This window comes from Netta rufina (genome assembly GCF_964035555.1).
Source record: "Netta rufina genome assembly, chromosome: 24".
Classification (NCBI taxonomy): Eukaryota; Metazoa; Chordata; class Aves; order Anseriformes; family Anatidae; genus Netta; species Netta rufina.
In genome coordinates, this window is record NC_140148.1 from 3,877,796 (window position 1) to 3,905,315 (window position 27,520).

The following is a 27,520-nucleotide window of genomic DNA, read 5'->3' on the forward strand; positions in this document are numbered from 1 at the left end:
TCAGATGGCTGTGGACTGCTTGATGCTGTGGAAGCTGACACGGGTCGGGGAGGTGGGGATGGACATGGCACGAGCCACGCGGGCGCGGATGGAGTGCTTGTCCTGCCATCGGTGCCACCGCTTCCGCACCGCCGATCGCACCTGGAGGTGACACAGAGGGGACATTTAGGAACCAAAGGCCTGCAAACACTGAGCTATGGGCACTGTGAAGGGGTTATCTGTGCCCCCACTTGCAAAAAGCAGTGGAAATAGGGGGTGTTGTGCTGTTTTTCCCTGTGGGAAAACTGAGGCACAGAAATGTCTCATCCTAACAAGTAGTAGGTGCAGGAAGCAAATCCTGTCTTTAAGTTAGTCTGTGTTGGAGGTCAGATCCCAAGAGCAGTTTAACCCCTTCCTCTGTCAAACCATGAAAGAACAGGGTGGTCTTCCCCCCATGGCAAAGGTGAGCCCAGGGCACAGAGCCTGGTCCTGCTGGCACCCAGACATCCCATTCCCCCTCCTCTTTTCTGGTCTCACTACTCAGGTCCAGCATCAAACTGGGCTCCAAAGCTGTTCCGAGGCACCAGCTATCCTCATGGTTGCTGTGACAGGCCAGGAGGGATGTGAGTGACAGCTGGGGATGTTTATGGCTTCTCTGGTCTGCACCGGTGGCATTTCTTCAGCATCAATCCTGGCTGACAGCTGCCCAAGTGCTTTGCATGGCAGATGAATATTGAAGAAATGCCTTTTCATCGACAGCGGCTGAGACAAACACCAAAATCCCCAGCCAGCCCAGCTGGGACTGAGGGATGGAGATCATTGAAGGACCATGAGCTGTATGGCACGAGGTGCTCCTGATCCACCAGAAAGCTCTGGCATAGTTTCTTTTCCTCCTACATCAACAATTCCTATGGTACATATATATGTATATTGTAGATTAATACTGCTATTGTATTGCATTAGTGTGTTACTTAGCACAGCTGAGCCTGTTATGTCAGGATGCTGTCAGCTGCCTTTTATTCCTGAAAACAAATTTGAAAAAGAGAGGGGTCTGCATCATCTCTGGAGCTTTAAAATGCTTTTTATGTTGCCAGTCCCTGGGGACTTACTGGTTGCCTTCCTGCTCAGCTGCTGTATCACAGCCAGCAAAGGTGTGAGAGCATTTAGGAGGAGGAGGAATGGATCAGTCGCAGGATCAGCCCTTGCTCTCACCTCCTTTGCTTGCTGGTGTGTTTTGGGTCAGAACCTGAGAGGTGTCATGGGTGTGTACACAGGGATGGGGGCTCTGGACCCTTCTGATCCATCAAATTGCACAGATGCACCCCCAGAACATTTATTCTCAGGGGTGGATTTTCCTCCTCCGAATAGGAGGAAACAATGGGAAACTAATATTTTTCTGAGATACGGTCCATTTGGGCTGAGACTTCTCCCCAAGAGCCTTGCCTTTCTTGCTGCATGTGAAAGAAGCAACAAAATTTCTCAGTTTCTCACATTTTTGGAGGCTCAGCATCCCTACTAAACCCAGTCCAGTGACCAAACAAGCCACAATGAATATGAAGCCTGCGGGGAATAATTTTTAAAGGCTGGGGACAGTTGTCCACACTGCCAAGCCCTGGAAGCTGTCAGCTGTGTTTGATTTGGATGGGGCACTCATGGGCTATTCTCACCGAAAAAAAAAAAAAAAAAAAAAAAAAAGGAGCTGGAACCATATATTCAATTTCCTATGAAAAACAACTCCCATTTCATGCCGGATCCCACTGGCAGGATAAAAAACAGAGCCAGGCAACAACCAGTTTCCCATCTAGGTACAACCTGTGCTTGTGCCTGTAGCTGCAGGTACTGGCCTGACTCTGCAAACACCTTCAGTTGGGGACCTGGGTGCCTGTGCAGGGGCAGAGCCTCAGGCTGAGCCTACATCCTCTCATAAGGATGGGCACAAACACCCCAAGCACCCCCAGTGCTCACCTCGCTGTTCAGGAAGCAGTAGAAGACGGAGACAAAGAAACCCTGGAAGGAGACAAACGTTAGAGTCACAGCAGAGCTACCCCGAGGCTGAGTGGCTTTGGAGCAACCCCGAGGTTTGGGGAGGTCAGTGTTTCTGATGGAGCAGGGTGAGACATAAGTCACACCTTGTGCTCCTCCACAGCCCTTGGTGGGGGCCTGGGATGGGGGCCAAAGCTGAGGACCTTACCTGGAAGGACTCCAGGAAGGAGTTGAAGTAGATGAAGACAATCCTGGAGATCTCATCCTCCCCTGGGTTGACGAAGAACAGCATGTAGGTGATTCCCAGCAAGGGCAGCAGCACCAGCGTGGCTTTGACAGCTTTTCTGGGGGAGAAACCACCAAGCTGAGCCACCAGCACATGGCCCTGGGCACGGGGACTGGCCCCAGCCTGCTCCCAGCACCAGCATCACTGGGACTGGTGGGTCTAGGTCTGGACCAACCAGTGGCAAGGGGAGGAGAGAGGAGAGTTGGGCTGTTTCCTAATGTAATCCCCAAATTATTGGGCTGGTTTGCGCAGCAGGCACCTTCTTTGGTTTCTCCATCCCGGATGGGTGGTGGATAGCAGGTGGATAAATGAGACCCGACCTTCAGCTGCTGTGACATGACTGCCTGGCTGATCTAGGGCTCGGTTAAAAGGGAATTAAGGAGGGTAAGATAATTCAAACCTATCAAGACGGGTTTATGAAAAACTTATCTCAGCTAATTAATTTGATATCTTTTCTTGATGAGATTACAAGTGCTGTTTGTGAAAAGTGATTGTGCTGATGCAAGAGAGCACAGGAAGGGTAGGGGCTCAGTATCTCATTCATTTTGATTAGGGAATGACAACAGTGCCAAGCTGACATTTTTTTTTTTTTTTTCTTTCTTAAAAATTCTGTTAACAGACAGATTCCAACAGCAGCTTAATGCACAAAATGTCATCCCTGATGGGTCTGGGTAGGCTGGGACCTACAGCAGAGCCCCAGCCACCGATGCAAACTGGCAGATGGCACAGAAGAGCTGGCAATAACTGAGGACAGAGGGGGCTTCAGCTGGCAAACTGGAGTATAACAGAAAAAGAAACAGGAATTTGAGATCAAAAATAAAGGACATAACCTGCTCTGATATAGCTTTCCCAGGGCAACAGTCACAGCAGTGGAGTATCCATCTGCTTTTACCAAAAGCCATCGTATAACGTGAGCAGGAGCCCTCCAGGCTCTGGTTTAAGCAGGACTGCACAGTTTATACCCACTCAAGCTGTCCAAGTTCTCCTGTCCCACAAAATATTTCTGGGAAATGGAGATGTTCCTCTGCCCCAGGGTGAAAAATCTTCCCTGCCAAAAGCAGGAAAATGCTGGAAAAAAAATTCTCTCAGAATTGCTGCCTGAGGCAAACCAGCCTATTTCAATAGTCTTCAACTTTGTTCACCCCAGAGCTCAATACTCTGCAACAAGGAAAGCTGGCATCTTCTAGTGACAGCATGTGAATTTTTTCCATTTTTAGCTGAAAAAAGCCACCCTCGACTCCAAACCTACTTCTCTGAACTCAGTGAGATTCACTGATCCCTGCTCAGAAAACAATCTGGTGAAGCACGGTCAAAGTCCAAGGTTTCTTCTCCTCTTCCAGGTGCTCCAGAGCTTCTCTGACCGTGTGCCTCCAAGCCGCCTGAGACATGTTCTGCAGCAGGGAATGGTTAAATCTTCCTGCTGTGTGCTGCCTTCTTGCAGCTCCATGAGCAGATTTTGGGGTGGCCTCAATTCATTGCTCCTTCATCACCCTTTGCTTCGTGGCAATGCAATTCTCACTTCCATGCCAGGATTTGCAGCCCTGACCCCAACAAGCTGATTGGGTCCCCCCAGAAGATGCTTTTGCAAAGGGGCTCAGCTCCCTCCAAAGGCTGATCCAGCTGTCCTCCACCAGGATTCTCAAATGGCAATGGCCATGTGTCTTCAGAAAGCATCTGAGGTGCTCTTACATGTCTCCATAGTCCCTTGCTGCATGGCTACTGGGGCTGTTCCTGTCCCCCCTCAGTCCTGCCAATACGGTTTCTAGTTCTTCTTTCTGCTTAGTTGCCTTCTCTCCCTCCATGCTCTTACCTGTACTGGATTGTCTCTGATGTGGTTGAGGCTCGGAGCTTCGTCATGAGAATCCGGACGATGTTGAACAGAAAGATGAAGTTGATCTGGAAGGAAGAGGGAAGCTGGTTAGTGTCGGCTCCCCCTGTTCTCTTCTATTTCCACAGCAGAGGAAACGAGCTGTGCCAGGGGAACTGGGAACATCTCTTGAGCCTGAACCAAGCCTGGGCAGCTAAAAAAGCAAGCAGCAGTTGGTATGGTACACGTGGACCTGCTTCTCACTATGACCTGCACTGCCTTCCTTGCACAGGGGCAGGACATCTGCATTTAACATGTTTAAAGCATGTTTCCAATAAGATTTAGGAGTTTACTCATAGGAGCAGGGGCAGAAGGGCACTCCAGAAGATGGGTGAGGGAAGGGTGGGAGAAAAAGGAAAGTGGGGACGAAGATGATAAGGCTGACAAAAAGATTTGGGGAGGCTGGCTGCCATCACAGCGGGGAGCAGATCTCCTGGCTGCTGATCCACTAATGAGAGCAGGGCTGGCAGAGCTGGGGGCTGAGCGCAATTGGCACAGATTACAGGTGGCCCAGCTACCTGACGGGCTGGGAAATGAGAAGCAGTCTTGATTATTCAGGGACGTGGAGGGGAGGCTGCTTGGTGTCGGTGATTAATGGCCTCTCAGGTTTTCTCAGCATTGGGCAGGGAGGGAAAAAAAAAAAAAAAAAAAAAAAAAAAAGCTGTGCTTGGTTCTGGACCTGTTAGTCAAATGCCTTGCACTGTTGCTTGTGACCTGCCAGCCCTGCTCCTTTTTGTCCCTTCCAGGAAAAGGGAAGCCCGAGGGGGTTATATGACCTCTGGTTCAAGCATTGCTGCTCAGTCAGCAGCAAATCGATGTAGATCAAGGCATGAGGATGAGGTCTCCAGGCAGCTCCTGATGCTTGGCAAAGCATCAACGTGCACCCAAACAGTGCCCGGGCAGAGACTCACTGATGCCTGTGGAATTTTGCTGATGGGAGCATCCCTGTTAGAGCAAGGTCTCCAGACTACCCTCCTAGCCTATCCTAAGTCATCAGGATCTACACACATGGATTCTCATCTTGGGCTAGGTGTCCAAATTTGCTCAAGGTCCAGTTCGGGTGGGAGGACCCAATATTTGCAAACAAGGTCACTTTGCTCTTACCAGAAGCACCAGGATCATGGGACCTTGGTAGATGTAATCAGTGTAAACTCCTGCTCGCTTCCCAAACCAGCACCTGCAAGGCAAGGACAGGCAGTGTTGGGGACATGTGGTGTTAGGGACAAGAGGTGTTAGGGACAAGCCTGCAGCATGAGCAACCTGGATTTACTCTTGCCCTTACATTATGTCTGTAGGTCGCTGTCCATAGGGTGAAGGCACAAAGACTTAAGTTGCTATAGCAGTGAGTAGCTGCTATAGAATAGCTTCTCTGAGACCCCTCATGTATGGGGTCTTTATGGGTACTCATTATTTTGGGGCATGGAAGGACAATATGACACGCATACAGGACTATGCGTGACTTTTATGACTTTTAGGTCAGAGGTTGGACTCGATGACCTTGAGGTCTCTTCCAACCTAGAAAATTCTGTGATTCTGTGATTCTGTGACTAGGGTGGCTCTGTCCCCAGCAGGCCCCACAGGAGCTCATGCAGGTATCAGTGTCCTGAGAGTTGGGTTCTTTTAAATTGGTGCTTCTCCTGTGTCTAACAGGGCTCTGAAGCCAGGGGGCAAAACCAGCAGTGCAAAACAAGGCGAGCTGCCACTCATCTGTGCGGGCTCCTTTCAGCTCCACCATCCCCGTGATGAACTCATCAGGTTCCTGTTAAGTCCTCCATTAACAAGTCTCTGTGAAAATGGCTCAGGTGGTGGTAGTTTATGTCTCTACTGGTAGATTAAATCCCAGCTCCATTTAGCAAACACTTTGTAGGAGCTCTGTCTTAATCTAGCCTTTTGCCCCTTTAAAAATCTCATTTGCAGTTTGAAGGAAAAAATGCAGCAGCAGGCAGGGCTCGTGTCACAAAGAGCCTAGAGGTGGGATAAAAGAAAGAATGGAAGAATATCATTTTTCCTCCCACCCTTTCCGTGTACCCTGCCTCCTATGAGCCCTTGCAGGTGGGATCCGTGCCCGCTTGGTGCACAGCTCCTGGCATGACTGACAGGCAGGGAATTGGGGTAGAGGGCAGGTAGGGAGCAGTGATGCTCACTTCTCGTTGTCGTAGTATTGCTTCCCGATGGCCCAGGCGACGATGATGGGAAAAGGAATACCTGCGGATGAACACACAGATGGGCCTCAGGGGTGCGATATCACAACCAGGCTATGCTATAACGGTGATTTTCTTGCAGAGGGCGAGCTGATACAGGCACGCAACTCCCATCCTCCTGCTCCTGGAAGCCTTTTCGCAGCTATTTAGGTGGAAGAGGAGCAGGAGCAGAGGATGGGGGTGGGCACCACCCGCTGGGCGAAGGGGAAGCGCTGGTACTTACACCAGCCGATGCAGATGAACATCCACTTGCGGAGCTTGTCGGTGGAGTAGGTGAGCACAATAGCCGTGTGCAGGTAGCAGCCCTCGCCAAACATCCAGAAGAAGTTGGTGACGTGGAAGTAATTGTAGGCGGCAGTGACCAGGCGGCACCAGACCTGCCAAGGGGGTTAGGAGGTGACACAGGGTGAAGAGCAGAGCTACTTCAGAGACAATAAACTGGTCACCTCCCATGGAGCATTGTTGTTCCCACCAGGGCCATGCCCCAAACAGACCATGACAATTTCTTCCATGCTGCCACAGTAAAAGGCAAGAATATGGGTGTGTTACAGTGGGGAGACCGAGGCACACAACAACACAGACCCCAGCACAGCAATTGAACCTGGCTTTCTCATAGACTTTCATTGTCCTCCAGCCACCAAGCAACCCCATCTGACATCCCAAGCTGCTTTTCTTGGCCTTGTCTCTGGGATCCTTGAGCTCCCCACATACCCCAGGGCTGGGCTGCACCTACCACGTTGCTCTCGTGCACCTCTGGGTTCATCGTGAACTGCACCACGAACCATGTGGCGTTGCGTAGGATGAAGGCTGTGATCAGGTTCCAGTGGATGATGTTCCTCAGGCACCGAATGCTCCTGCAGACAGGGGGAGAAAGCACCATCAGAATATGGTGAGGGTCTGGGGACTGACCCCGTTTGGGCTGCAGGGGAGAACAGGGCCATATGTGGCACTGAAGATAGGCATGATCTCTCCAGAGGAGAGGAATAGCCTTGGGGGGGGGGGGGGGGGGGACACGGCAAAACAAAGGGGTTCCAGGTCCATCCCAATCCCGAGGGCTGTGGGGTGACCTCTCTGGGCTCATGCCCCTGCCAGGAGCAGGGCAGCAGGTCAGGTGTCTCACCGCAGGCGCATGAAGAGGACGAAGGCCACAAGGAGGGCCCCAAGGGAGACGCAGTGCCCCAGGTAGTTGATGATGACAGCGACATGATAGTGCAGCTTGCTTTTCTTCTGGGGAGGGAGAAAGGAGACAGGAAAGGGGTCAGCGGAAACCCCAGCACCCCACAACCCTCCTTCCTCCACCATGTCACCTCCCAGAGCTGCTCTGCAGACGTGGGGACCCCTTTCAGAAGCCCACTGGAGCCCACCTAGTACAGGATGGAGGAGAAGAGACTGGAAGGCACCAGGGTTGGTCAGATGGGGCTAATTTGGACCAGAAATGCACAAAACTGGCCACGCAATGGGCTCAGGCATTTCACATCCTACCCACACTGGGGCAGCTCAGGATTGCTGCTCCTATAGCAGCCCTGCTCAGCACTGGGGCATCCCTGAGCCATCATCTGGGGAAATCCTGCTGTAATTCATCTGAGCTCTCCGGCAACATGACATCTGATGTCTCAGTTCATTCCCCTTAGCCCTAGGGGCAGCTGAGAGGCTGGGCTGAATGTGGGCAAAGGGAGCAAGGGATCACAGGAAGGCATGAGTGATAATTAAATTAATTGATTGCTCCTGCTGTTAGGCACTCATCCAACCTGTGAATTAGCAATTAACTGAGTGAGAAAACCATTCCTGGCAAGAGATATCAGCATCCCAAATACCAGAGGTGCTTATCAGCTGCAAATGAACAGCCTGTATCTCTTCTCCTCTGCTCTGAGGGGTGCCTTGACCTACTCAGGGGCTTGTAATTCATGGTACCCATTTTTCATCCCTCTCAGTTTCCTAAATATCTCCTTTATTACATTGCCAGCAGGGAGGGATGAGGTTTGTGCTGTGTTCTTGTACTAGGAAGGAGCTGGAGAAGCAGAGGAGGGAAATGGGGCTGGAGGACATGCCAATCTGCACCGAGCAGCCCAGGACGAGGACACCCCACACTGCAAACCCTCTTGGCTTAACATGAAAGGAACCAGGAATGGTAAAATTTTCCCTAGGGAATGAAAATGCACACCAAGGACAGGGTCATATATGCTGCATGCAAACTTGCACACTTGGCTGCTGGTGTACAGCCAGCTCCACAAATCCCTTGGGCCATTCCTGACCTGGGTGCTGGTGCCCTTCAAAATTCCAACATCCATCCCTCACCCTCCTGTCCAGAGCATAAGGGACCACCAAGCTCCTACCTCCTCACTGAGGATCTCCTGGCACTGGGAGTAGTTAACCCGTGCAGCCCAGCTCCCGTTAGCGAGGCACTCCCTGTAGCCATTGTCTGAAAGAGAGGGTGCACAGAGGGGGGTAACAGCACCTGGAGATGGGCACAAACCCCAAAATGTGATAGATGTGACCTGATTGTCATCACTAATGTAGGGTCTCTGTTATCAAGCCTGTGGTGTCTTTTCCTTTGAAGCCAGCTCAGATGCTGCCTCAGTTGAGACCAGAGGATCAAACTCCCCAGCTGCTACCACTGCTCTATAAAGCTTTACAGAGAGGAAAGCAAAGAGGTGGTTTTTTTTTTCTTTTTTCTTTTTTTTCTCCTAGAAAGTAGCAAGGCCTGGGGAAGTGCTTTCAAGAAGATCTGTCCCTTGGGATGATTCCCCAAGCCTTCCAAAGCACTCGTGGTCTGAAAATATGGTGCATTAAGATCTGAAAGCCCATCCTGGTGTTTCCAGACCTGGACAGAATTGCTTTTGGAAAAGCTTCTTTTTACTCCCTATGCAACCTGGAAATCAGAGGCAGTTACAACAAAATGGGAACATTTCAGTCCCACTCAGGGGCTTTGGGTCTGCACCAGCACTGTCCCTCAGTGCTGGGATACCCCGATGCCTTCCACCACTGAGATGCAGCAGGAGCAGCACAAAACCAACTCCTCCATTTGTTCCAGCAATCACCGACCATCCAGCGAGTGCTGCTGCAGAGGCAGCATGAAGTTTGCTCTCCCCTCCCTGTGTTAGGAGCTTTCTTCCCCTCCCAGCAAGGATGGCAAGAGGAGGCAAGGCTAATTGGGAAGGCACAGCTCTGATGGCCCCAGAGCTGCCTCCAATTAACATCAGCACCAGGGTGATGTTGGGCTTCTGCTATTAAAAGGAGAGACCACGAGCCTCATCAGGGTGATATGATGGGACAGGGATGGCTCTTAGGCAGGCATAAGTGCAGATTAATGCAAGGAGACTCCTGCAGCTGCATGAACAGTGCTGCCAAGCAGGAGCCATATGCGTGTGATCTTCTGCAGCGGTGAAAGGGTGTGGGACAGAAAATGTGATGTTTTCTGCATGAAGCAAGATGTTTCTTTCACCAGAAGTAGTATCTGGGTGGACAGAAACTCATCTGCATGCTAGGAATGGCTCTGGGGGCTTTCCAAGTGCCTTCACTTCATCCCCTGTTCCCAGCACGTCGCTGGCAGTGACAGCTCAGTCACCCATGCTGGGAGATGAGTTGCAAGGTCCTCGTGTCCTTGCTCAGCTGGGGGCTGTAGACCTGTGTTGCACCTCCAACAGCAGGGCAGGCTTCCTCTTCACTCCCTGTCCCCAAGATGGGGACATCAGCCCTCTTCTCCTTCATGAGTGCATGCCCAGGAGCATCTCCTTATACAATCTTGCTCTCCGAAATTTGAGATGAAGGATTCTTCCCTTTTTGGCTGACACATACCACAGATCACCTCAACAGCCTCTGCACCCAGGGACATTTTGTCACTTGTGTCTCCGTGTCTCTACCCCCCATCCCTTACCCACCCTGTCCCCACCAGTGCTGCCCAGCTTACTTGTGGTGTTGTACCGCACACCGTAGAAATATTCGGGGCAAGGACGAGCCACCACCTGTCCCACTGCGCTCCGGGGCCAGCATGTGCCGATCAGGTCTACGGAGGCGTTGCACTGGGGCCCTGGTAGGGAGAAGAGTTGAAGGTTAGTGGAGGTCTCCAGGCCACTGAGGACCATCTCCAGGCCATTGAAGGTTTCAGGGTTTGCCCAGGGAACTGGGGCTTTGGTCCCAGTTGAGCCGATGGGTTGCTGCAAGCTCAGCTCTGAGGGAAGCTTCAAGGCAGACGCCAAATGCTGTCTGTGCTGAGGCTCCCCAGGGACTGACTGATCCATCTTTTCCGTATCTATTGCCTGGGTCCTGCCTAAGCATCCAAGTTAAGCCTGGTTCTGCACAAGGCTGCTGTTCTGACTCAGATTTCCACCTGAGGTCCCCTGCTCCGATCCTCCAGCCCTTCTCCTTTCTTCAGCCATGACTTAGGCATCTGGCCCTGCTACAGCCATATTTTTACTGTCCCTGTGATAACTCCATCCTGGTGCTGGTGGGACACTCTTCAGAGCTCCTTCAAGCCTCTCACATCTCCTGGCTCCAACATCTCCTTCCTGCCCATCCCTGCTGGTCTATTCCTGCCTTTCCCAAGAAGAAAGCTCCAAGTCTGCCGCTGCTATTTCAGATTTCAAGCAGGACTTGTGTGCTTTTCCCAGCTACACAAGTGTGTTAATGTAGACATTAGGTAGGCCAGATTGCAGGCTTTTTTATGTATAATTTGTGTATATTTAGAACAACATGTACTGTAGCTAAATATGTCCTAGCTACATCTCAAAGTGAGGTAGGAGGCACAATGGCTGTGATATCAATACAATGCGATCCCTAGCAGGCAGCAGATGGATGATAGGCAGCAGGCCCAGGAAGGGGCAGAGTTCAGTGCAAACCGCTCCTGGGTAATGGAGATGTTTGTGCTGCCAGCACAGAGCCAGACATTGCCATTTCCAAAGGCAAACTCCCCCCAGTTTGCAGCTCCTCGGGTGTGAGAACAAAGCGTTTCCTCTCCACTAGGACTCGACACAGAGCAGGTCGCTATTTGGAAGCCTTTTCCAAGACATCTTATGGGTAGAGCTGCCTAAAAAAACAGCAGAACAGAAAAGCGAAGCATTACTTTATTAGCATGATGAAAGTTCTTGGGGTGGGGAAGTGTAGTATTTTTTTCATTGCTTATCTGAAAAATTGATACCGTTGTTTCTTGGGACACTCTTAGAGCAAATTCTCAGTGTGAAGAAAAGGAAGGTCTGGTTCAGATCTCTTTACAAGAGAAAGAAACTTCCAAGTGTGTGATCTGGGGAAACATCTGAGTGTGCAGAACATTATCTTCTGCCTTCCATAGCTTGTAGGGAGAAATTAATTTTAACAGTGACCTTTGCTTTTAGCTTTCCTAATGTGTATGGTTGCTGTAGCAACCTTTAAGTTAACTGTTCTAAGCCAGTATTTCTTGGGAAAAAAGGTGCATTTAATCACGCATGTAGGGTGCATGTCCGTGCTCATCTGCATCTATTAGCAACTGTTGAGCTCCTTAGGTGTTCTGACCCAAACTTGACAGAGAAATAGGGGGGTCATAGGAAATGAAGTCCCTGCTTAAAATTTTATAATACTCATTCAGATAAAGAACTGGTGATTGCTTCTACTAAGGACAAAGTTAAAGTGTGAGTGCCCACTTCCCCCTCCCCATTAGCCACTTGGGAATCCACCCGTATACCTGTAGTAGGAAATACTCATTTGGAGTAACCCGGTATGGGAAAATGGGGTTTGCACAATGCTAATGGCAAAAAGTCTCCCTGTGACCTCCCGGGGGCTGAGCACAACCCCCATTTTATTCCAGTCTCCCTTGCCTCAGTTTCTCTTCTTGCCTCGCAGAGGTTGTGCTGGGGCACAAATGCAGGCTGCTCATGGGGGATAAGCAGCAAGACTCAGCAATTAAAAGTCAGCAGAGCCAGAGGCTGGCAGCAGCACTCTTCCAATTAGTAAAGCAAAACCACTGCAATACCATTAGTAACCAAAACCATAAGTTTGTGGAAATGATGTGATGAGGCAAAAAGGCATTGTGCTGTTATAGTTCTGCTCAAGATTGGCTATAATACCTCTATATTTCTCCAAAGCACTTGATTTAATACTGCTTGGCACTCCCATCAGAGCACTGCAACCACCTGCCAGGTGACAAAGACAGCAGATGGGTCTCACATCCCACCACGGTGGGGATGCGGGGTGGACAGAGCCAGCAGAACGTGGATCAGCATCACGAGGACCTTATCCCCTCTGTGTACCACAGATCAAGGTTACGGCATGGGGTGGGATTTGGGCTTGGGGCTGCAGTGGTGTGAGGCTGCGGAAAGCTCCTGGAACTGCACCTGATGCAGAGCAGGCTTTGCCCCAGTGCTGCTGGAAATGGCATTTGCAGGTCCATCCAGACAGTTTTGAATCTAGTTTATATTATATGTATTATAATTATATATAATATATAATAATATAGCTATAATGTTTCACTCACTTTCTGAATCATAGAAATATTGTGTTGTCCAGCATGTAGGGAGGAAAGTCTCTTGTTGGGGAAGGGTTAAAGTAAACCAGTGAAAGAGAAGAGTGCCGGGAGGGCTGTGATGTCCCCTTTGCCCATCACGACCGTCTGCTCCAGCTGCTCCCCAGAGGCATGCAGCTCCCAGCATTTAGAGCTCTGTTTAGCATGGAAATGCTATGTATCAGTGCTAAATGCTTTCAGATCTGCTTCGTGGCCCATCCTATTTGCAGAGGGATTATTCTCCCAGGTTCTGCAGACACCTGCTCCAGGTTTCTCAGTACTGTTGGAGGTGCAGCCACAGTTTTGGTCTTTGCAGCAAGAAAGGTCAGGGACTTTCCTACGTGCACACAAATCCCCCAGACTTTGCTCCCTCCTACACAGAAATGCAGCATCCATATCAGGTCCTGCTTTGAGACAGGGAACGTGGCACAGGGGAAGTCATCCAAATCCCTTTTCACCCTATTTCCCTCAGGCTTTTGCAGCTTTGGAACAAAGCAAAGCATTTCCTTTCTCCTGAAAATAAAAATGCCTGTCCAGGGACTTACCCTGAGACAGCTGTAACATAACTGCATCAGGATAACTACAGCAGATTCCCTTCTGTTTCTGTAAAAGAGCCTTCCCCAGCCTTCCTCCGCAACTCAAACTCCTGAGATGACTCCAGGCTAAAGCCACACAGACATGCAAAGCCTGGCAGGGCAAAGTGCCCTGGCCCCAGCTGATCCACCAGAAGATTTGGAACAAAATTAAAGAGGACAGAGCAAGCCTGTCCTGTGCCAGCACCACCAGACGCGTGGCTGCAGTGCCCTCAAGCTGGTACCAGGAGGCCTGGGACATGATTGCACCACCAAACCCTTACTAGAATGGCATGAAGAGGGCTAAAGCAAAAGTTGTGCTGATGCAGCAGTGTCAATAAACACAGCCCCAGCTCACACCCCAGCAAAGCTTTGCAGCCACGCAGCGTCACAGTTTGTTTCTGCATTCCCAGCAAGTTACAGCTGCTTGGAGGAAAAGCCTCTCTGCCTCAGCACAAAGCAAAAGGGGCAAGGAGACACAACAGAAAACTGAATCATAGACTCACTCCATGCTGAGAGTGATACAGTTATTCATCTCAGGTGTCCCAGGTGGCTGAGTAAGAGCTGAGATGCGTTAGCTCATATCTCTACCCGTCTGGAGATCTTACTCAACCACAATCATCTCTGCCCACCCTGACGGCCTCAGTGACCACTTCTCAAGCGGGCTGACATCCTCTGCTTTGGCAATCACTTCTGAGGGCCTTTATTTAATAATCAGGGCTTAACCTCCATGTCTAACCAAAATACACTCACTGCAGGCAGCACCTGGAGGGCAGACCCACACTGTGAAAAAAATGTATGCCCCAGACAGCTCTACCGTGCTGGTAGAGCAGAAGGAGCCACTCTGTATCTTATTACCCCTACATAAAGGCTTTGGTGGGGATGCTCTTATTTAAAGGCTCTGATGTGCTCAGGAGGGGTAGGTGCTGAATGTTTGTGAGGAACACTTGGAGGCACCGAGGGGCAATTTACATCAATATGGGGCTGAAATTGGGGTTCTGGGGCTATTTGCTTTCCCTCTGAGTTGAGGATGGATACCCAGCATGTCTGGGAACACTGTGGTTGTCTCAAAATACCCCAATTGTTGCTCACACCCTACATCCAGCACTGCTTTAGTCAGTGTTGGATGTTTCTATTTATTTCTGTAAGAGCCCAGACCTTAGAAAAATCTCCAGCAATCTTCCCAAGCATTCAAGTTTCATGATCCTCAAAGAAAAATAATTACACAGGCTAATTAAGCGTTATGATAGCAAAGTGTCTTCATAATGAATTTTCAGCTTGTTGCTATTCACCATTGTTGGCTGCCCCCTGAGGTCTTTGCTGCTGTTCTGGAGAAGGATAAACAGGAGGCACCACGCCTAGCTTCTGCCATCGATGGGATGCATCTGTGCGATGCTGTCAGCTGAGACTGACCCACGTCAAGCTTATGTGAATCATATATATGTATTGTGTATATAATGTGGTGGATTGTGGTCATATATTTGCACAGAATATGCAATGTAGTGGGTTGGTTTGGGGCAGATCTTGTTTTGATCCGCCCCATGGTGTGATCGGGGTTGTGTCATAGCCAAGGGCAGCAGCCAGTGGTTTGTTCCCTGGTCTCGCCTGGGCTTTGCTGGTGGGTGAGCAAAGAATTGCAATCCCTTGCTGATAGAGGTTTCCTCTCTGATTTGGCTAAAATGGAATGGAGCAGCTGGCAAGGATTTTACTGCATTCAGTCCAAAGTGCAGTTTAACTGGTGTAGCTGCCGCTGAGACGTGCCAGCACGCTGCTTCCTACCAGAAAACCTCAAATCATCACTGTCTTCCCTCTTCCACTACAACAAAACCTATGAATAAAAGCAAGTTTCTATTGACATCCCTGTTTCCCAGATGATGGAGCAGAATGGCTTTATCAATACCAGCATACACTTTAAACACCCTGATTTTTTTCATGTAGGTGAGTTCAAAATTTTCATCTCCCAAGCCTATCACTGCAATCCCTTGGTGCTAAGCCCCTGCCAGGACTCCCTGTTGCCTCTTTAGCCCTTTTATTAGTATTTCTGCATCAGTGGGAGAGATGCCAATGAGGCTGAAGGGAAGAGAGGCAGTGATGTTGTTAATTTGACCTTTATGAATTTAAATTCCAGTCTCTTCCCCGGAGGAGTCAGAGAGTGAATGAAAGAGCCGCGGCTCGGGCAGGGACGGCTGTCGTGGTGTCAGTGGTGTGGGGCTGGAGCGGGTGGGAAGGCTCCTGGTCAAAATGTCACCTGCTGCAAAACGTGTCTCCAGACCTGTTCAGAAAAGCACATGTGAAGGAAATGCTCGCATTGCTTGCTGCTCTCCCATGCCCCTCAGCCACCAGTTTTTGCTGCATCTGGACCAGCTCAATTTGCTTTATTTAAATGCTTCTTTCTGCCCTTGAAAAAGGCTCATTTAAAAAAAAACCAAACAAACATTTTTATTCATTTCTGCCTTTGGTGTCATTTTCCTTTGCTTTAGTTGAACATGCACTGGCCCAAAGCACTTCTTTCCTGGGAAGAAATCAGCTGCGCTCCATGCTCACTCCTGGGCACACACATGAGATTGAGGATAACAATTTATTGTGATAACAATTTATTGTGATAACAATTTAACAGCTTAAAGTGGTAAATCATGCAGCCGGGAGCAGCCAGAGCTATTAGCAATTGGGTGCCAGCTCCTTGGGCTGATCCAAGCTTGAATGTTATGAAAAGCAAAATAACCCTGGGAGCACCCGCTCTGCTCGAGTACTTTCTGCTGGGCTGCTTTGGAAAAGCCTTATCTATTAATTAGGAAGAGGCTTTCCCATCTGCTTGGGTTCTTAATTCCTTTCCCCGGAAAAGACCCTGGTGGGAAACTGTCCTGTGACTACAGCGGGATGCTTCATCCCCACGGGTGAAACGACCTCGTCCCTCTGTGAGCCATTTTGTGGCAGGGCAAAGGGAGAAGCAGCTGTGCACAGGCCCTGGGGAGCCAAAATCTTCAGGAAGACAGTTTGCTGTTTGCAGTGATCTGGAGGCAAGAAGCCCTTGGGATCAGCACCTTTCCACCCTGGACAAGGGATGTTGATCCTCATTATTTCTTTTGATTAATTAGGCCTAACCTGGGAATTTTTTGGCTTCCAGACATTTGGAGGTGTGAGCTGACTTGTTTTTTCTAATACACCTTGTTGATCTCAGGTCCAGCCTGATATAATTTCTGCCTGGGGGAGTAAACAGAAAAGCAGCCTCAGTGACGGAGCAGCTAACCTACGTGCACAGCTGCCAACCAGCCAGATTCAGGCCCACCAAGAGGTATTTTCAGTCAGGTTGAGCCACCACATCTGTGCAGGGCTCTGGATGAGGCTGAATGCCAAGGGACACCACCCTGTGCTGTGGACAGGATGCTTAGAGCATGATGGACATGAAGCTGGTGAGCATCACCCGGACCTGTCTGCACCACCCCGCTGGGAGCAGAGACCTTTTCAGCTCGATGCGCATGCTTTGGAGAGTGCCAGCGCCCAGCAATAGCACTGCACAGCTGTGCATCCTCATTAAAAAGTGTGAAATTAAGTAATGAAGAGACTGGCAATGGGAGAAGGGGGGAGAGACCAGGCTGGGCTTTTTTTTTTTGGAGGAGCAACGCCGTGGCGTGGCCCCTCTCTGCATCCAGCTGATGCCCCACTGCTCCACGTGCCTGAGGATCCGTGGGCTCGTGTTGTTAGCACGTGCCATTTCCCGAGGGTTACGCAGACATTAACAAACTAAGTCTCACGGCCTTGCTGCAATTCTCATTAGCATCATCCTAACAAGTCTCCATGTTAAATAGCCTCGAAACAAAGTTGCCAGTTTTGTAAATATCTCCCCCTCAGAATTGCTGCCTAAATCAGGCAGGGCTTTAAATGGGCCCCAAGGATGAGGGCTGACGCTGAGCTCCACTTACCAAACAACAGACGTAAGCCAATTAGTGTCAGCTCCTGCTCAAAGCCCCCTCCCCGAGCTGGGAGCAACTCTCGCGTGCACCATTCCCATCCCAAATCGATCGAGTTACCCAGGCATGACAGGTCAGATAGTGGAGATTTTGCAAATCTGCAGCCTGGCTTGTTGTGTTCTTCATCCCAGAGTGACAGGGGCTGAGGCGCACTCACTCCTGCACGGCTTTGCACTGGCAAATCCCAACTGAACAAAACCCAGTGCTTGCAAAAAGCAGCACGCGCTGCTTGAAAATGCTCCCCACTCCCTGCTCTCTGCCCCAGGCACAGGAGGTGACAGCAGCAGATGATGAGGGCCGTGAGGTGGGCACGAGGAGGCTCTGGGGGTGCTGCCACCCTAGCTTGTGCCATGGGCCAGATCCTGCATCATGGGAAGATTTGGAGGTGCTTGGCTGCTGCACCCCACGATGCCATGGATCAGAGTCAGACACAGGTTGTACCAGGGGGGAGAGTAACAAGAAGAAAAATACAAAATTTATCACAGCTTAATGTGGCCAAGGACACGCTCCTTGCTGAGCAGAGTAATGAAACCTTCAGGGAGCAAAGTCCCTGAGTTATGACCGGGCTTCCCACCTGCACAGCACCCAGGACAGAGACACGAAGGCATTTCCATTTCCACCTCCAGCCTTTCTTTACCCTCAGCTTTCTACCTCCATGTCTCAGGCTGGGGATTCTCCTCAGCACCATGCCTTGGGCTCTGCCAATGGGCCAGGCACAGAATCAGCTGATGTTAAGCTGGAATTGCTTAAAAACAACTTTTTAATCTGCTGCTAATGGGAGCGGTGTGGCAGGGTGCCACCCATCAGACTTTTGTCACCCTAACAGCAAGGGATGCTCTGCTGAGCAGGGACTGGGGCAAGCAGGGCAATTGCTCGGTGCACGCTTTGTCTTCTTTCAACTGTGGGAAAATGAACTCTGTAGCAACCCTGAGCCAGGGAGGGCTTCTCTCCTGGTCCCTGGGAGCTCCTCTCCTCTCCCTCAGCCACTGTTCCTCTCCCTAAATCCGTCAGTAACCCAGTGAGGTGTGGACGTAGGGGACAAAGGTCCCCAGTTGGTACCAAGGACCACTTGGGCTCCTGGTGTCCTTGGACATGCAGAGATGGGGCAGCATTGGAGCAGGCACAGGGCAGGTGTCTCTTTGCCTACCTCCCCCCCCAACTCAGCCCCACGCACATTTACTTTCTCTATTTTTAGCTCTCCTGAGCTCTGCATCTTCCACCTGCCTCAACTGACACCCTGGAAAGGTGCTGATGCAGCATTCACCACAGGGCTGCAATGCAGCCTCAGCACATCCCCACCCCCTGAAAAGGAGCTGGATGAGCCCAGAGACCCCCCCCTCACCCCCTCCTCCCACTACCTCTGCCCCAGGTGCTCTGAGCAAGGCAAGGGCAGGCTGGGGACGCAGGACACTCACCTGTGTGGTTGGTGGCGGGCGGTAGGCTCTCACAGTACTGCTCTTGGATGGAGGCTGCCACTGGGCTATCCCAGAGGAGAAATGCCTGCGTGGGGAGAAATCAGATGGTAGCAGGGTTATACACACAATATGCAGCTCCCCCGTGCCTTCTTGGATGTGGCAGCAAGTTGGTCAGATCCGAGCTTGCCTATGTCTTGATGGATGTCACCCCAAAATCTGCACGGTGGATGTGCACCAGTCTGTGGGACTGGTTTCCCAGCCTGGGGCTGGGGGACTATTGTTCTCTGCTCTGTTTCCCACTCATTATTCATCTTCTGCCCCAAACATCCTCCCCAGCGACTCACGCTGCAGCCCTGCACAGCCCCCGCCAGGCCTCAGAGCTTCTGCTATTTAGCATTTTAACCAACATTTTTAGTTTTAGCATCTTTGCATCCTGAGAGCAGGCAGGGGAAACATGATGAGCCTGACACTGTGCTCAGATTTGCAATACCTTATTAAAATCACAGCCTTGTAAGCTGTCAGTGGGAAGATGCTAATATGCATCCTTAAGGAGACCTGATCCAGTCAATCAGGTCTGGATGAAGTTTTCTTTTAGCAGAAAGGCTTGTCTACAAGCACTGCCATTCCTGCTGTATTGGCAAGCATTGACCAGAAACTATCCCATCAGCAAGAGCTTCTCCAGAACTGCTCCTGAGCAGCTCAGCAGCTCCTCTGGAAGTGAAAACCATTTACTCCATCTGCCTGGGGAGCAGTTTTGAAAAAGCTGCTCCTGAGTGATGGTTTCCAGTAGCAATTGCAATGAGCCCTTTGGTCCTGTACGGCAGGAACACCCTAGAGACTCTGCCAGCAGTGGCTGGATGCAGTGGCAGGCACGGTGGATGACCTGGAGACAGCCACGTGGACTGCAGGTTGCTGCTCCTTTGGCTTTTGCAGGAGCTTGGGGAAACTGAAGTTGAGGAAAGGGATTGCAAGGGCAAGGCACAGCTGCCTGCTTCCTGCTCCACCTGAGAGGGGTGACCCGGGCTGATCCCTCTGCTCAGGGGATGGACACCAACAGTGGACGAGGCTGAACCCAGAGCCTTCTTCCTCCATGCCTGATCTCCCTTCCCGAGTGCCGTTTACCTACAAAACCACCTTGCACATGAAGGACACAGTCCTTCCCATACCCTTGAGCCATACAAACACTGGCTCCTCTTGCTGGCACACCCAGAGATCTCCTGCACCCTACCAAAGCATTAGCGGAATTTATTCAGACGGGGAGACAAGCTTCAGCACCCACTTGCTCTTTTTCCAAACAACTATTTACTGCCTTAGGAAGCTGGTTTTGACAGCAAGAGAGATGTCAGGCAGACACACAAGCGGAGCTGAGAATAGCTTCCTTGTTATGACTGCTCCAGATGGCAGAGGGGATCCGGCAGCAGATCCCTGCCCCAAGCACTGTAAGGGGATCTGAGCACATTCAGTGATGCTCTGGGATCAGTGGGAATGAAGCATAGCCCAGAGATGAGAGTGCTCGAATTCCAGAGGTGACAAAACCAGGGTGCAATGGGGCCGGATCCCCTCTGCTCAGTGTCAGCTAGATCTGGTGGCTCTTTGCACAGGCAGCTGCGGTTAAAGGTTTCTTCCCCAAAGCGCTTGGGATGGTTTGCCTACCTGAACAGGTCTGCAAGTGTTAATTGGACGTTTTTGTGCTAATCACAGCCTACTCCAGCCTGGCAGTGCCTGTTCTCCTTGCAGACACAGGGAGAGGTCTTGGCACCGGGCTTCAGCATGGACTGAGCTACTGCTGGAGGGGGTGAGGATGGAGAGAGGGAGTGCAGGGTCTGGGCAGGCTTTGTAAGTGAGCTAAAACTGCAAAATCAAAAAAAAAAAAATCCCCAAAATAAAATGAAACAATCAGTTTTTGTTTTTAAACCAAACTCTGAATGTTGTCTCATGGCAATGTGGCCAAAGCTCACACCAGAGCCTTTTTACCTGCTCCCGTCAGCTGTGAAGCTGGAGGGGATAAGGTAGTGACTCCAGGTGGATTTGCATGAACCAAAAGCATTCTGCCCCTTAGCCTGATGACCAGGCTCTCTTGCGTGTTTTGTCCCCCGCAGGTTGCTTTAACCCCTCTGCAGGCTTTGCAGAAGGAATAGGTCAAAGCTCTGTCCTTGCACAGCTCTGCCTGCCAACGCATCCCTGCTGTAAGCTGCCACATGGCACCCAGCAGGTCCCAGCCTGGCTGAGATGGAGCCGTGCATGCTCCAGCGTCTCTTTCCCTCTGCCCTCCCTGTCCTGTTTTGACACAGGCTGCTGAAAACCATGCTCTGCAGTGAGGAAAGCCTCTGTGACCTCTCCCAGGCTGCCAAAATCCCAGAGAGCTTCAGCTGAGCGTTCAGCTGTGCAGGCTAAAACAAGCAGTCTGCTTTTGCAGAAGCAACCACTTTGCACAGAGGTCCTGCTCAGCCAGGGCATTCTCCCACAAGGATGATGCTCTGCCAGGAGCTGCATGGCCCCGTGCTGGCAGCAGCTTCTCCTCCATCTGGAGCCACCCATGGCTCCACCGCTGTTGTCTCAGCAGCCACTCATCTCCCTCCCAGGCTCTGCTAACGTCTCCATTTCACATGTGGAGGCATCTCGGCAGATGCTGAGGACACTTGATTAAGACTGGAGCTTGCAGAGCATGACTGGGACACCGCAACATGCTACTGCTCCAGCATTTGCTGTATGCTGTACACAGCAAGCACCAGCTGTGGTCAGTGTCCCACCCCCATCAAGCTTGAGCCAGAAGGGAAACAGAGGCACACAGGGCATCTTATTCAGGCTTTGCTGCACCACATAGGGTGGGATGTACCCATCCCATCCCACCAGCCATGCCCTGAGCTGCTTGATTTTTTTTTTTTTGGAGCTGTTCCAGTTCATCAGCACAAGGATGCTCAGGATCTCACTGCTGATCTGGGTGTGAGCAGCAAACTCGCACGCACACACACGCACATGTGTGTGCACAGAGCATCCGTCTCTCTGACCTGCCACTGACCTAGCAGCAAAATTCAATTAACAACGATTAGGAATTAATGTTCTCCTGCAGTGTTTTCTCTCTCCAAAGCAATCCACAGATATTAATTAATGAATTAACATCTGAGTCAAATGGCACCCTCCCATCCCATGTTACCAGAGACAGGCTTGTCCTCCCCCCCTTGAGATCTCATTGCCTCAAACAAGATTGGATCTGCATGGCAGGAAGGGCTGACAGCTCCAAGCAGCGAGAGAGATGGCTCGTGGCCTAATTAGCAAGCCAAGATGGGGCTTGGATTTTCCGTGGCCAACAGGGCTGTAATTGGAGAGCAGAGTGATTAGCAAGACGTGAGCAAGTGGCTTTGCTCAGAGTCAGAGCGGTCAGTGGGACTGATGGATGCTGACAGCATCTGAGACCCCCCCCAGGTGGGTTGTGGGGGGGTCTTTTGTGAGCAGCAGAAAGCAGCCCCAGTGGTTCAGTCACTGCAGCAAATCCCTCAGGATGAAGGCATCTGGAAGGGGGTTTCACGTCCTCCTGTGTGTACCATGCAGGGACAGGACCTGGGCTAGAAGGATCTATCTTTGGAAACACTTTTTATGGCCTCTGCTCCTGGTCAGAGGCACTTAAAACCTGGTTTCCAGCAGCTCTGCCCTGCTGGCTCCTTCACCCAAGGACACATGCCCATGGTTTCTCTCCACAACATGGGTGCAACACCAGCCACCCTGCTGTGTCCTTTCTGCAGGGACCTTTCACACCTCTTGGTCCATCCCTCCAGCCCAGCTGGGCTTGCTGGCACCCTGTAACACTATTCCACACTTGCCCAAAAGTAAGCGTGGAAGAAAGTCCCTCCTGGGACACTCAGGACATACAGGCTGGGGAAGGGCTGAGCAGTCTCTGTCCTGGACCTGCCTTGAGGACCGATCCTGCTCTTGGACATGAGCCTGCAGGAAAAGGCACCGGACTGGGGGTGCTGAATGCAGTGAGCATGGCAGGAGCTGGATGCCAAGCTCGGATTGCAGAACAACACCAGCAGGTGTGCAGGGAGGGCACAGGGCAGCCCAACTCGCCGACACCACAGCTGCAAGCTGGAGGTGGCCTTTGCAAAGCTTCACCCAAAGAGCTGCCCTTCGTCTGCACGTGGAGGAGGCCAACGTGCCTCCAGCCTGCCCTGTCCCCTGTTTTCACACCTTTGTCCTCAGCTACTTGACTTCAGCTTCTTACCACCTCACCTTAAGGGCTTTCATCCCTTGGAAAAGTCCTAAGCCACAAATGATAACCCCAGGGAGCTCCTGGCCCATGAAAACCCCCTGTATGACCCCATGCCTTGACAGTCACTTGCTTTGCCATACCCCGATTTACGGTTTCTTCGAGCCCCTGCTTTTTGAACTGCTGTTCCTTCTCTTGCTTTTGTGCAAATCCACAACGAGAGCCCTGCAAGCATCGAGGCAAAGCAGCAGATCAAGGCTCAAAGTAAGAACCTGGAGGGATGTACTATAGCTAATGTTACCCGAGGTGGGGGGGGGGGGGGGGGGGGAGGAGACAGGGAGCAGACTGCGATAATGCTTCCATCTGGCATTAAAATCTGGGAACATATGAATTTAGCCATGTTAGAGGGCCAGCCTCTGACAGGGGCTTTGGTGTGAACATTTATTCTGTTTGGAGTCTCTCTCTGAGCATGCTGGATGCGGAACCTAACAAAAGAATATCAATCAGGGCTAAATGAGTGCCTGTAAAACCTGATTTATGGGCAATTAAAGGTTTTCCTGGATTACACTCCAGTCTCTCGCTGCACATAAATAATTCTGACTTCATTTATCTATCAAAAGGGACACAGATTTTTGGGGACAGGTGAAAAAAGAATAATGTAATTTGGGTGCTGAAAGCTAAAGACACAAGCAAGTTGGGGAAGGAGACGCTGTAAATCAAAGCAGCTCCTATGGCTTCTGGGTTGGCCAGAGCAAAGGCTGCTAGAGAAGACGTGGAGTGATGGGCACATCCACAGGACTGCTTTTCTGAGGCGTTTGTATTAAATCCTTCTGCAGGATTTAATTATGGGTCCTCTGCAGACTTTAATTATGGGACCTTTGTGCATTCAGATATTTTCACTTCGGGGGGTGGAGATTTGTCGTCCCCAGCTGCCTCCCGCAACCCAGATCTTACCTGCCCCGTGACTCTCCCTCACCCATCATCTTTTGAGGGTCATGCCCTGGGCTGAACATCTGCCATTCAATTCACCTATAATTTTCCTTCAGTTTATCTGCATTCGCCTCTGGGGAAACCCTGAGCACAGCAAAGCATCAGCTGCATTTGCCATTGCGTTTTCAGGCTGAGCTGTGCAGGATTTCAGGGTGGAATGGGGACTGTTGTCTGCAAAAGGCCAACACCCTTTGCCCACTGCTGTCTGAATGGAGGCAATTTCTTCTCCGTGGGTGACTCATTGACAAACCAGGGTATTGCTAGGAAAAATACGGTTGAGGAAAAAAAAAAATACAACAGATGGGCTTCTGGGCATGTTCTCCCATCTTCAGAAAGAGCCAACCGCTCCTGAGCAACTACTCTCAAGCACGGGAGAAAGGCATTTTGGGTTGTTTACTTGGGGACATCCACTAAAGATTTGTGCTTGGCTTTGGGTCTGGATATCCTTCTCCAACCCCAACTGTTAAAAACACAGACGTAACCTCTCCAAGTGCTGCAGCCTCGGACCTCAGCTTGAGCTGGTTGCTCCCAACTAACTTCTGAGCCAGCTCTGTGTGGGATTTCTGGAGAGCAGGGCTGTATTTCAGGGCAGGATCGAGCCTTCTGTGCAGGCTATTCTGATTGCATTTCTATATATTCATCCTATGGCGAGAGAGCAGCTATTCTGGGAACAAGCTGTGCCATTTCCATTCACTTTTTCATTGAAGATGTGAAATCACGGGGGTGAGCTCATACACACTGCATCTACTCCAGCTTTTAAGGAATGCAAAGACTGGAGGAGATCCCCAGTGTCTGTGTCTCCGTGTCCTACAAAGCAGCAAAGGGGTGGGGAGCTGGTTTTGGGGCTTATTGCTGCTGGAGTGGATCAAGAAAGAAGGGAAACCATCCCCCACTGTCAGACCTTGGCTCTGTAAGACATTTCTACAGTATTATCAGCCCTCAAAATGTCATCAGTTCCTGACATCACTGCATGCGAACTTGTTCTTTTCAACCACGTGTTTAGTTTGTTTAAATGATGTGCAGGATGCCAGAGAGCAATATCCCAGAGTTAGCTGCCTGCTTGTCTGTCTGTCTGACCCCCTCAAGGGATGTCTGCTCTGCATGGCAAGGTGGCCAAACCAATGCTGAACTAGAGCTGATGCACAGGGAACACCTTAGCTGTGCCAGCCCAAGGATCTGCAGGATGCAAAGCCTGCCCAAGCAGGAGAGACCTGTCCCTTGGCTCTGTTGGAGCCAAGCTGCTGCAGGTCTCTGTGCTTGCAGGCTGCAGGGATGGGCTTGCTCGAGGCTGGAGTTTTCCTGTTTCTTTTAGCTAATGCTGTCCCCAAAAGAGGCTTGGCCTTGCCCACAGCTTGGGTTGCGCCGCCAGACTCTGGGGACAGTCCCAACACCACTGGGAAAATCATGGAGCCAGGGCATTGCATTCTTTGAGAGTGTAGGATAATGCTAGAAAAGGATCTAAATACTCACTGTACATATTTTTAAGACAAAATAGATGGGTGGGTTGTGAAGGAGTGTTTTGCAGCTTGGGTACTCTGCTCAGGGCTGGCTGGGGGAAACTCCTCTTTGCCTGGGCTGCTTTTTGTGACCCTCTTTCTGGCCCCAGTCCCAGCGCTGGGCAGTTTCTATCTCAAACTCTTGAAGGGTTTTGAGGACTCAGCCCCCATCCTCACAGGAAGACCACCCTTGGGGAACAGGTGGAAGCAGCTAAGGAAGCCCCCAAACCTGGTGGGGTCTAGCAGAGCATGGGAGCTGTGTCTCAGTACCTTTGCACTGTTTTTCTGACTACTTTTTGCTCCCACGGTAGCTACAGAGATATGTCATTCTCTCTTGGCTGTCCTTATCCTGGATCCCAACCCTATTGCAGCAGAGTGGTGGCTTTGCCCACGGTGTCCCTACGTACCAGCCAAGGGGCACCTGGGTAGGGGAAAGAGCTCCTGCTCTATCTCACCTTCATTGCTTACATTGGAGCCGAGCAAAACCTGAGCTAGTGAATACAACCCTCCCTCCCCCCCAGAAACAAAACAAAACAAAAAACCAGAGCTCTTATAAAACAGGACGGGGCTGTGCAGTTAAAAGTCAAAGAAGCTTTAAAAGGCAGCACCAACTTGGCAGGGCAGTCACTGGGTGCTCATCAGCTCTTCTCATCCAGGTGAGAACTTTTTATCCAAAGGTGTAGCTAAATTTGGGTGGTAAGAAACCAGCCTGCATGTACGAACCACAAAGGTGCTAACGGTGAGGGCTGACCCTCTGTGTTTTCCGTCCTTTTAATTCTGCAGTCACAACTGGGCCACTGAGACAGCATTTTGCAGAGAGCCAGGCAAATTTATTTATTTTTTAACACTCTCAACACAGAGATTTAATCAAAAACTTGGTCATTTTGTTTAACTGCCCACCTAGGTCTGTTACAATAATGGTCAGGAAACATCTTCCTCGCCTCATTCCCTGGGGTCTGGGATCTGAACATGCTTTGGGCTGGGAGCATTTGCTTTCTTGATGAGCCCTCAGGGAGGAAAAATATTGCTTCTGACAAAGCATTTGCATTTTGTGCAGAGCTGCAAAATTAGCAGTGGCTCCAGTTCCACCGTGAGCAATTCAGAGAGGAAAGTCTTGAGCTTTGCGGGTGGGGGAAGAAAAAGGAGAGGTTTCTTTAGGAAATCAGTCAAAGGCGGGGGAATAATTCAGCTTTACATTTGTGCTGTCCCCATCCATCACACCCCCCAGAGTAGGCTGCTGGGAGGGGGCAGCTAAGGGCTACTGGTGGCAGCTGGTTTCACTGGGAGGTGTGAGGTGGGGAGCTGCTGGGAAAGCCGGGCTGCTCTCGAGGGGACCTGGTGGTGAGTCCCTGGCTCTAGCCCCCTCCCCGCTAGTTTTTGGGCGCTGTGAGCTCTTGCCAAGACCCCATGCTCAGGTGGAGGAGCCTTCCCGGGGGCTCTTTGTGTCTCCTTTGACTTTTCCCTTCCTGGAAAGAAAGGGAAAAGTCGTCGCGGAGACACCGAGCGGGGCAGGGTGCCGAGGGGAGGGAGGCAGGAGGGTCCCCGGGGGAGCAGAGGGCTGGCGAGCACCTTACCTGTAGGAGGAAGAGGAGGAGGAGGAGGGCAGGACGCAGGCTGGGCACCATCCTTAACTCTCTCTGCGCCCAGCTCCCCGGGGCATGGCCGGCAGCACTCCCCGCTTCTGCTGGGCTCCTTCTGCCGTCGGGGCTGCAAAATCCTCGGGGCTTCGTACCGGGGCCGCACGGAGGTGGGTAGGTGCCTTCACTCCCCCCGCTTCGCTCAGAGACCCTCTCCTGCCTTTATAACCTCCCTGGAAGCCGCCCCTCCGGCTGCCCACCCTGCAGCTCGCCTGCCGATGGGCTACATCCCTCCCCATCAGCCTCCCACTCCCCCCTTCCCACCTCCTCCTCTTCCTCCTCCCCTTTTTCTTCCTCCACCTCCCTGGCGCCTTCCAACTATTTTTTTTTTCTTTCTTTCCCTTTCTCCTCTCCCTCAGCATCTTCGGCAGCGGAAAGGTCCCGCATCCCCTCCGTTCCTCCCCCCAGACCCGGACCTCTCCTCTCTCTGCCCGCAAAAGCCGGCATTTTGCT

General features: G+C 51.1%; 1 protein-coding gene across 1 annotated transcript; it reads right to left on the bottom strand.

Annotated features, from left to right (window-relative positions):
* On the bottom strand, positions 1 to 27,055 carry CRHR1 (corticotropin releasing hormone receptor 1; the record flags this gene model as incomplete). Its single annotated transcript, XM_084301126.1, has 13 exons — positions 1 to 141; positions 1,945 to 1,986; positions 2,171 to 2,306; positions 4,059 to 4,144; positions 5,220 to 5,292; positions 6,260 to 6,320; positions 6,540 to 6,693; positions 7,050 to 7,170; positions 7,437 to 7,543; positions 8,650 to 8,735; positions 10,224 to 10,343; positions 18,741 to 18,825; positions 27,005 to 27,055. The coding sequence occupies 13 exons, from the start codon at positions 27,053 to 27,055 to the stop codon at positions 1 to 3; spliced, it is 1,263 nt and encodes a 420-aa protein (XP_084157252.1).
* Positions 27,056 to 27,520: the final 465 nt, after the last annotated feature.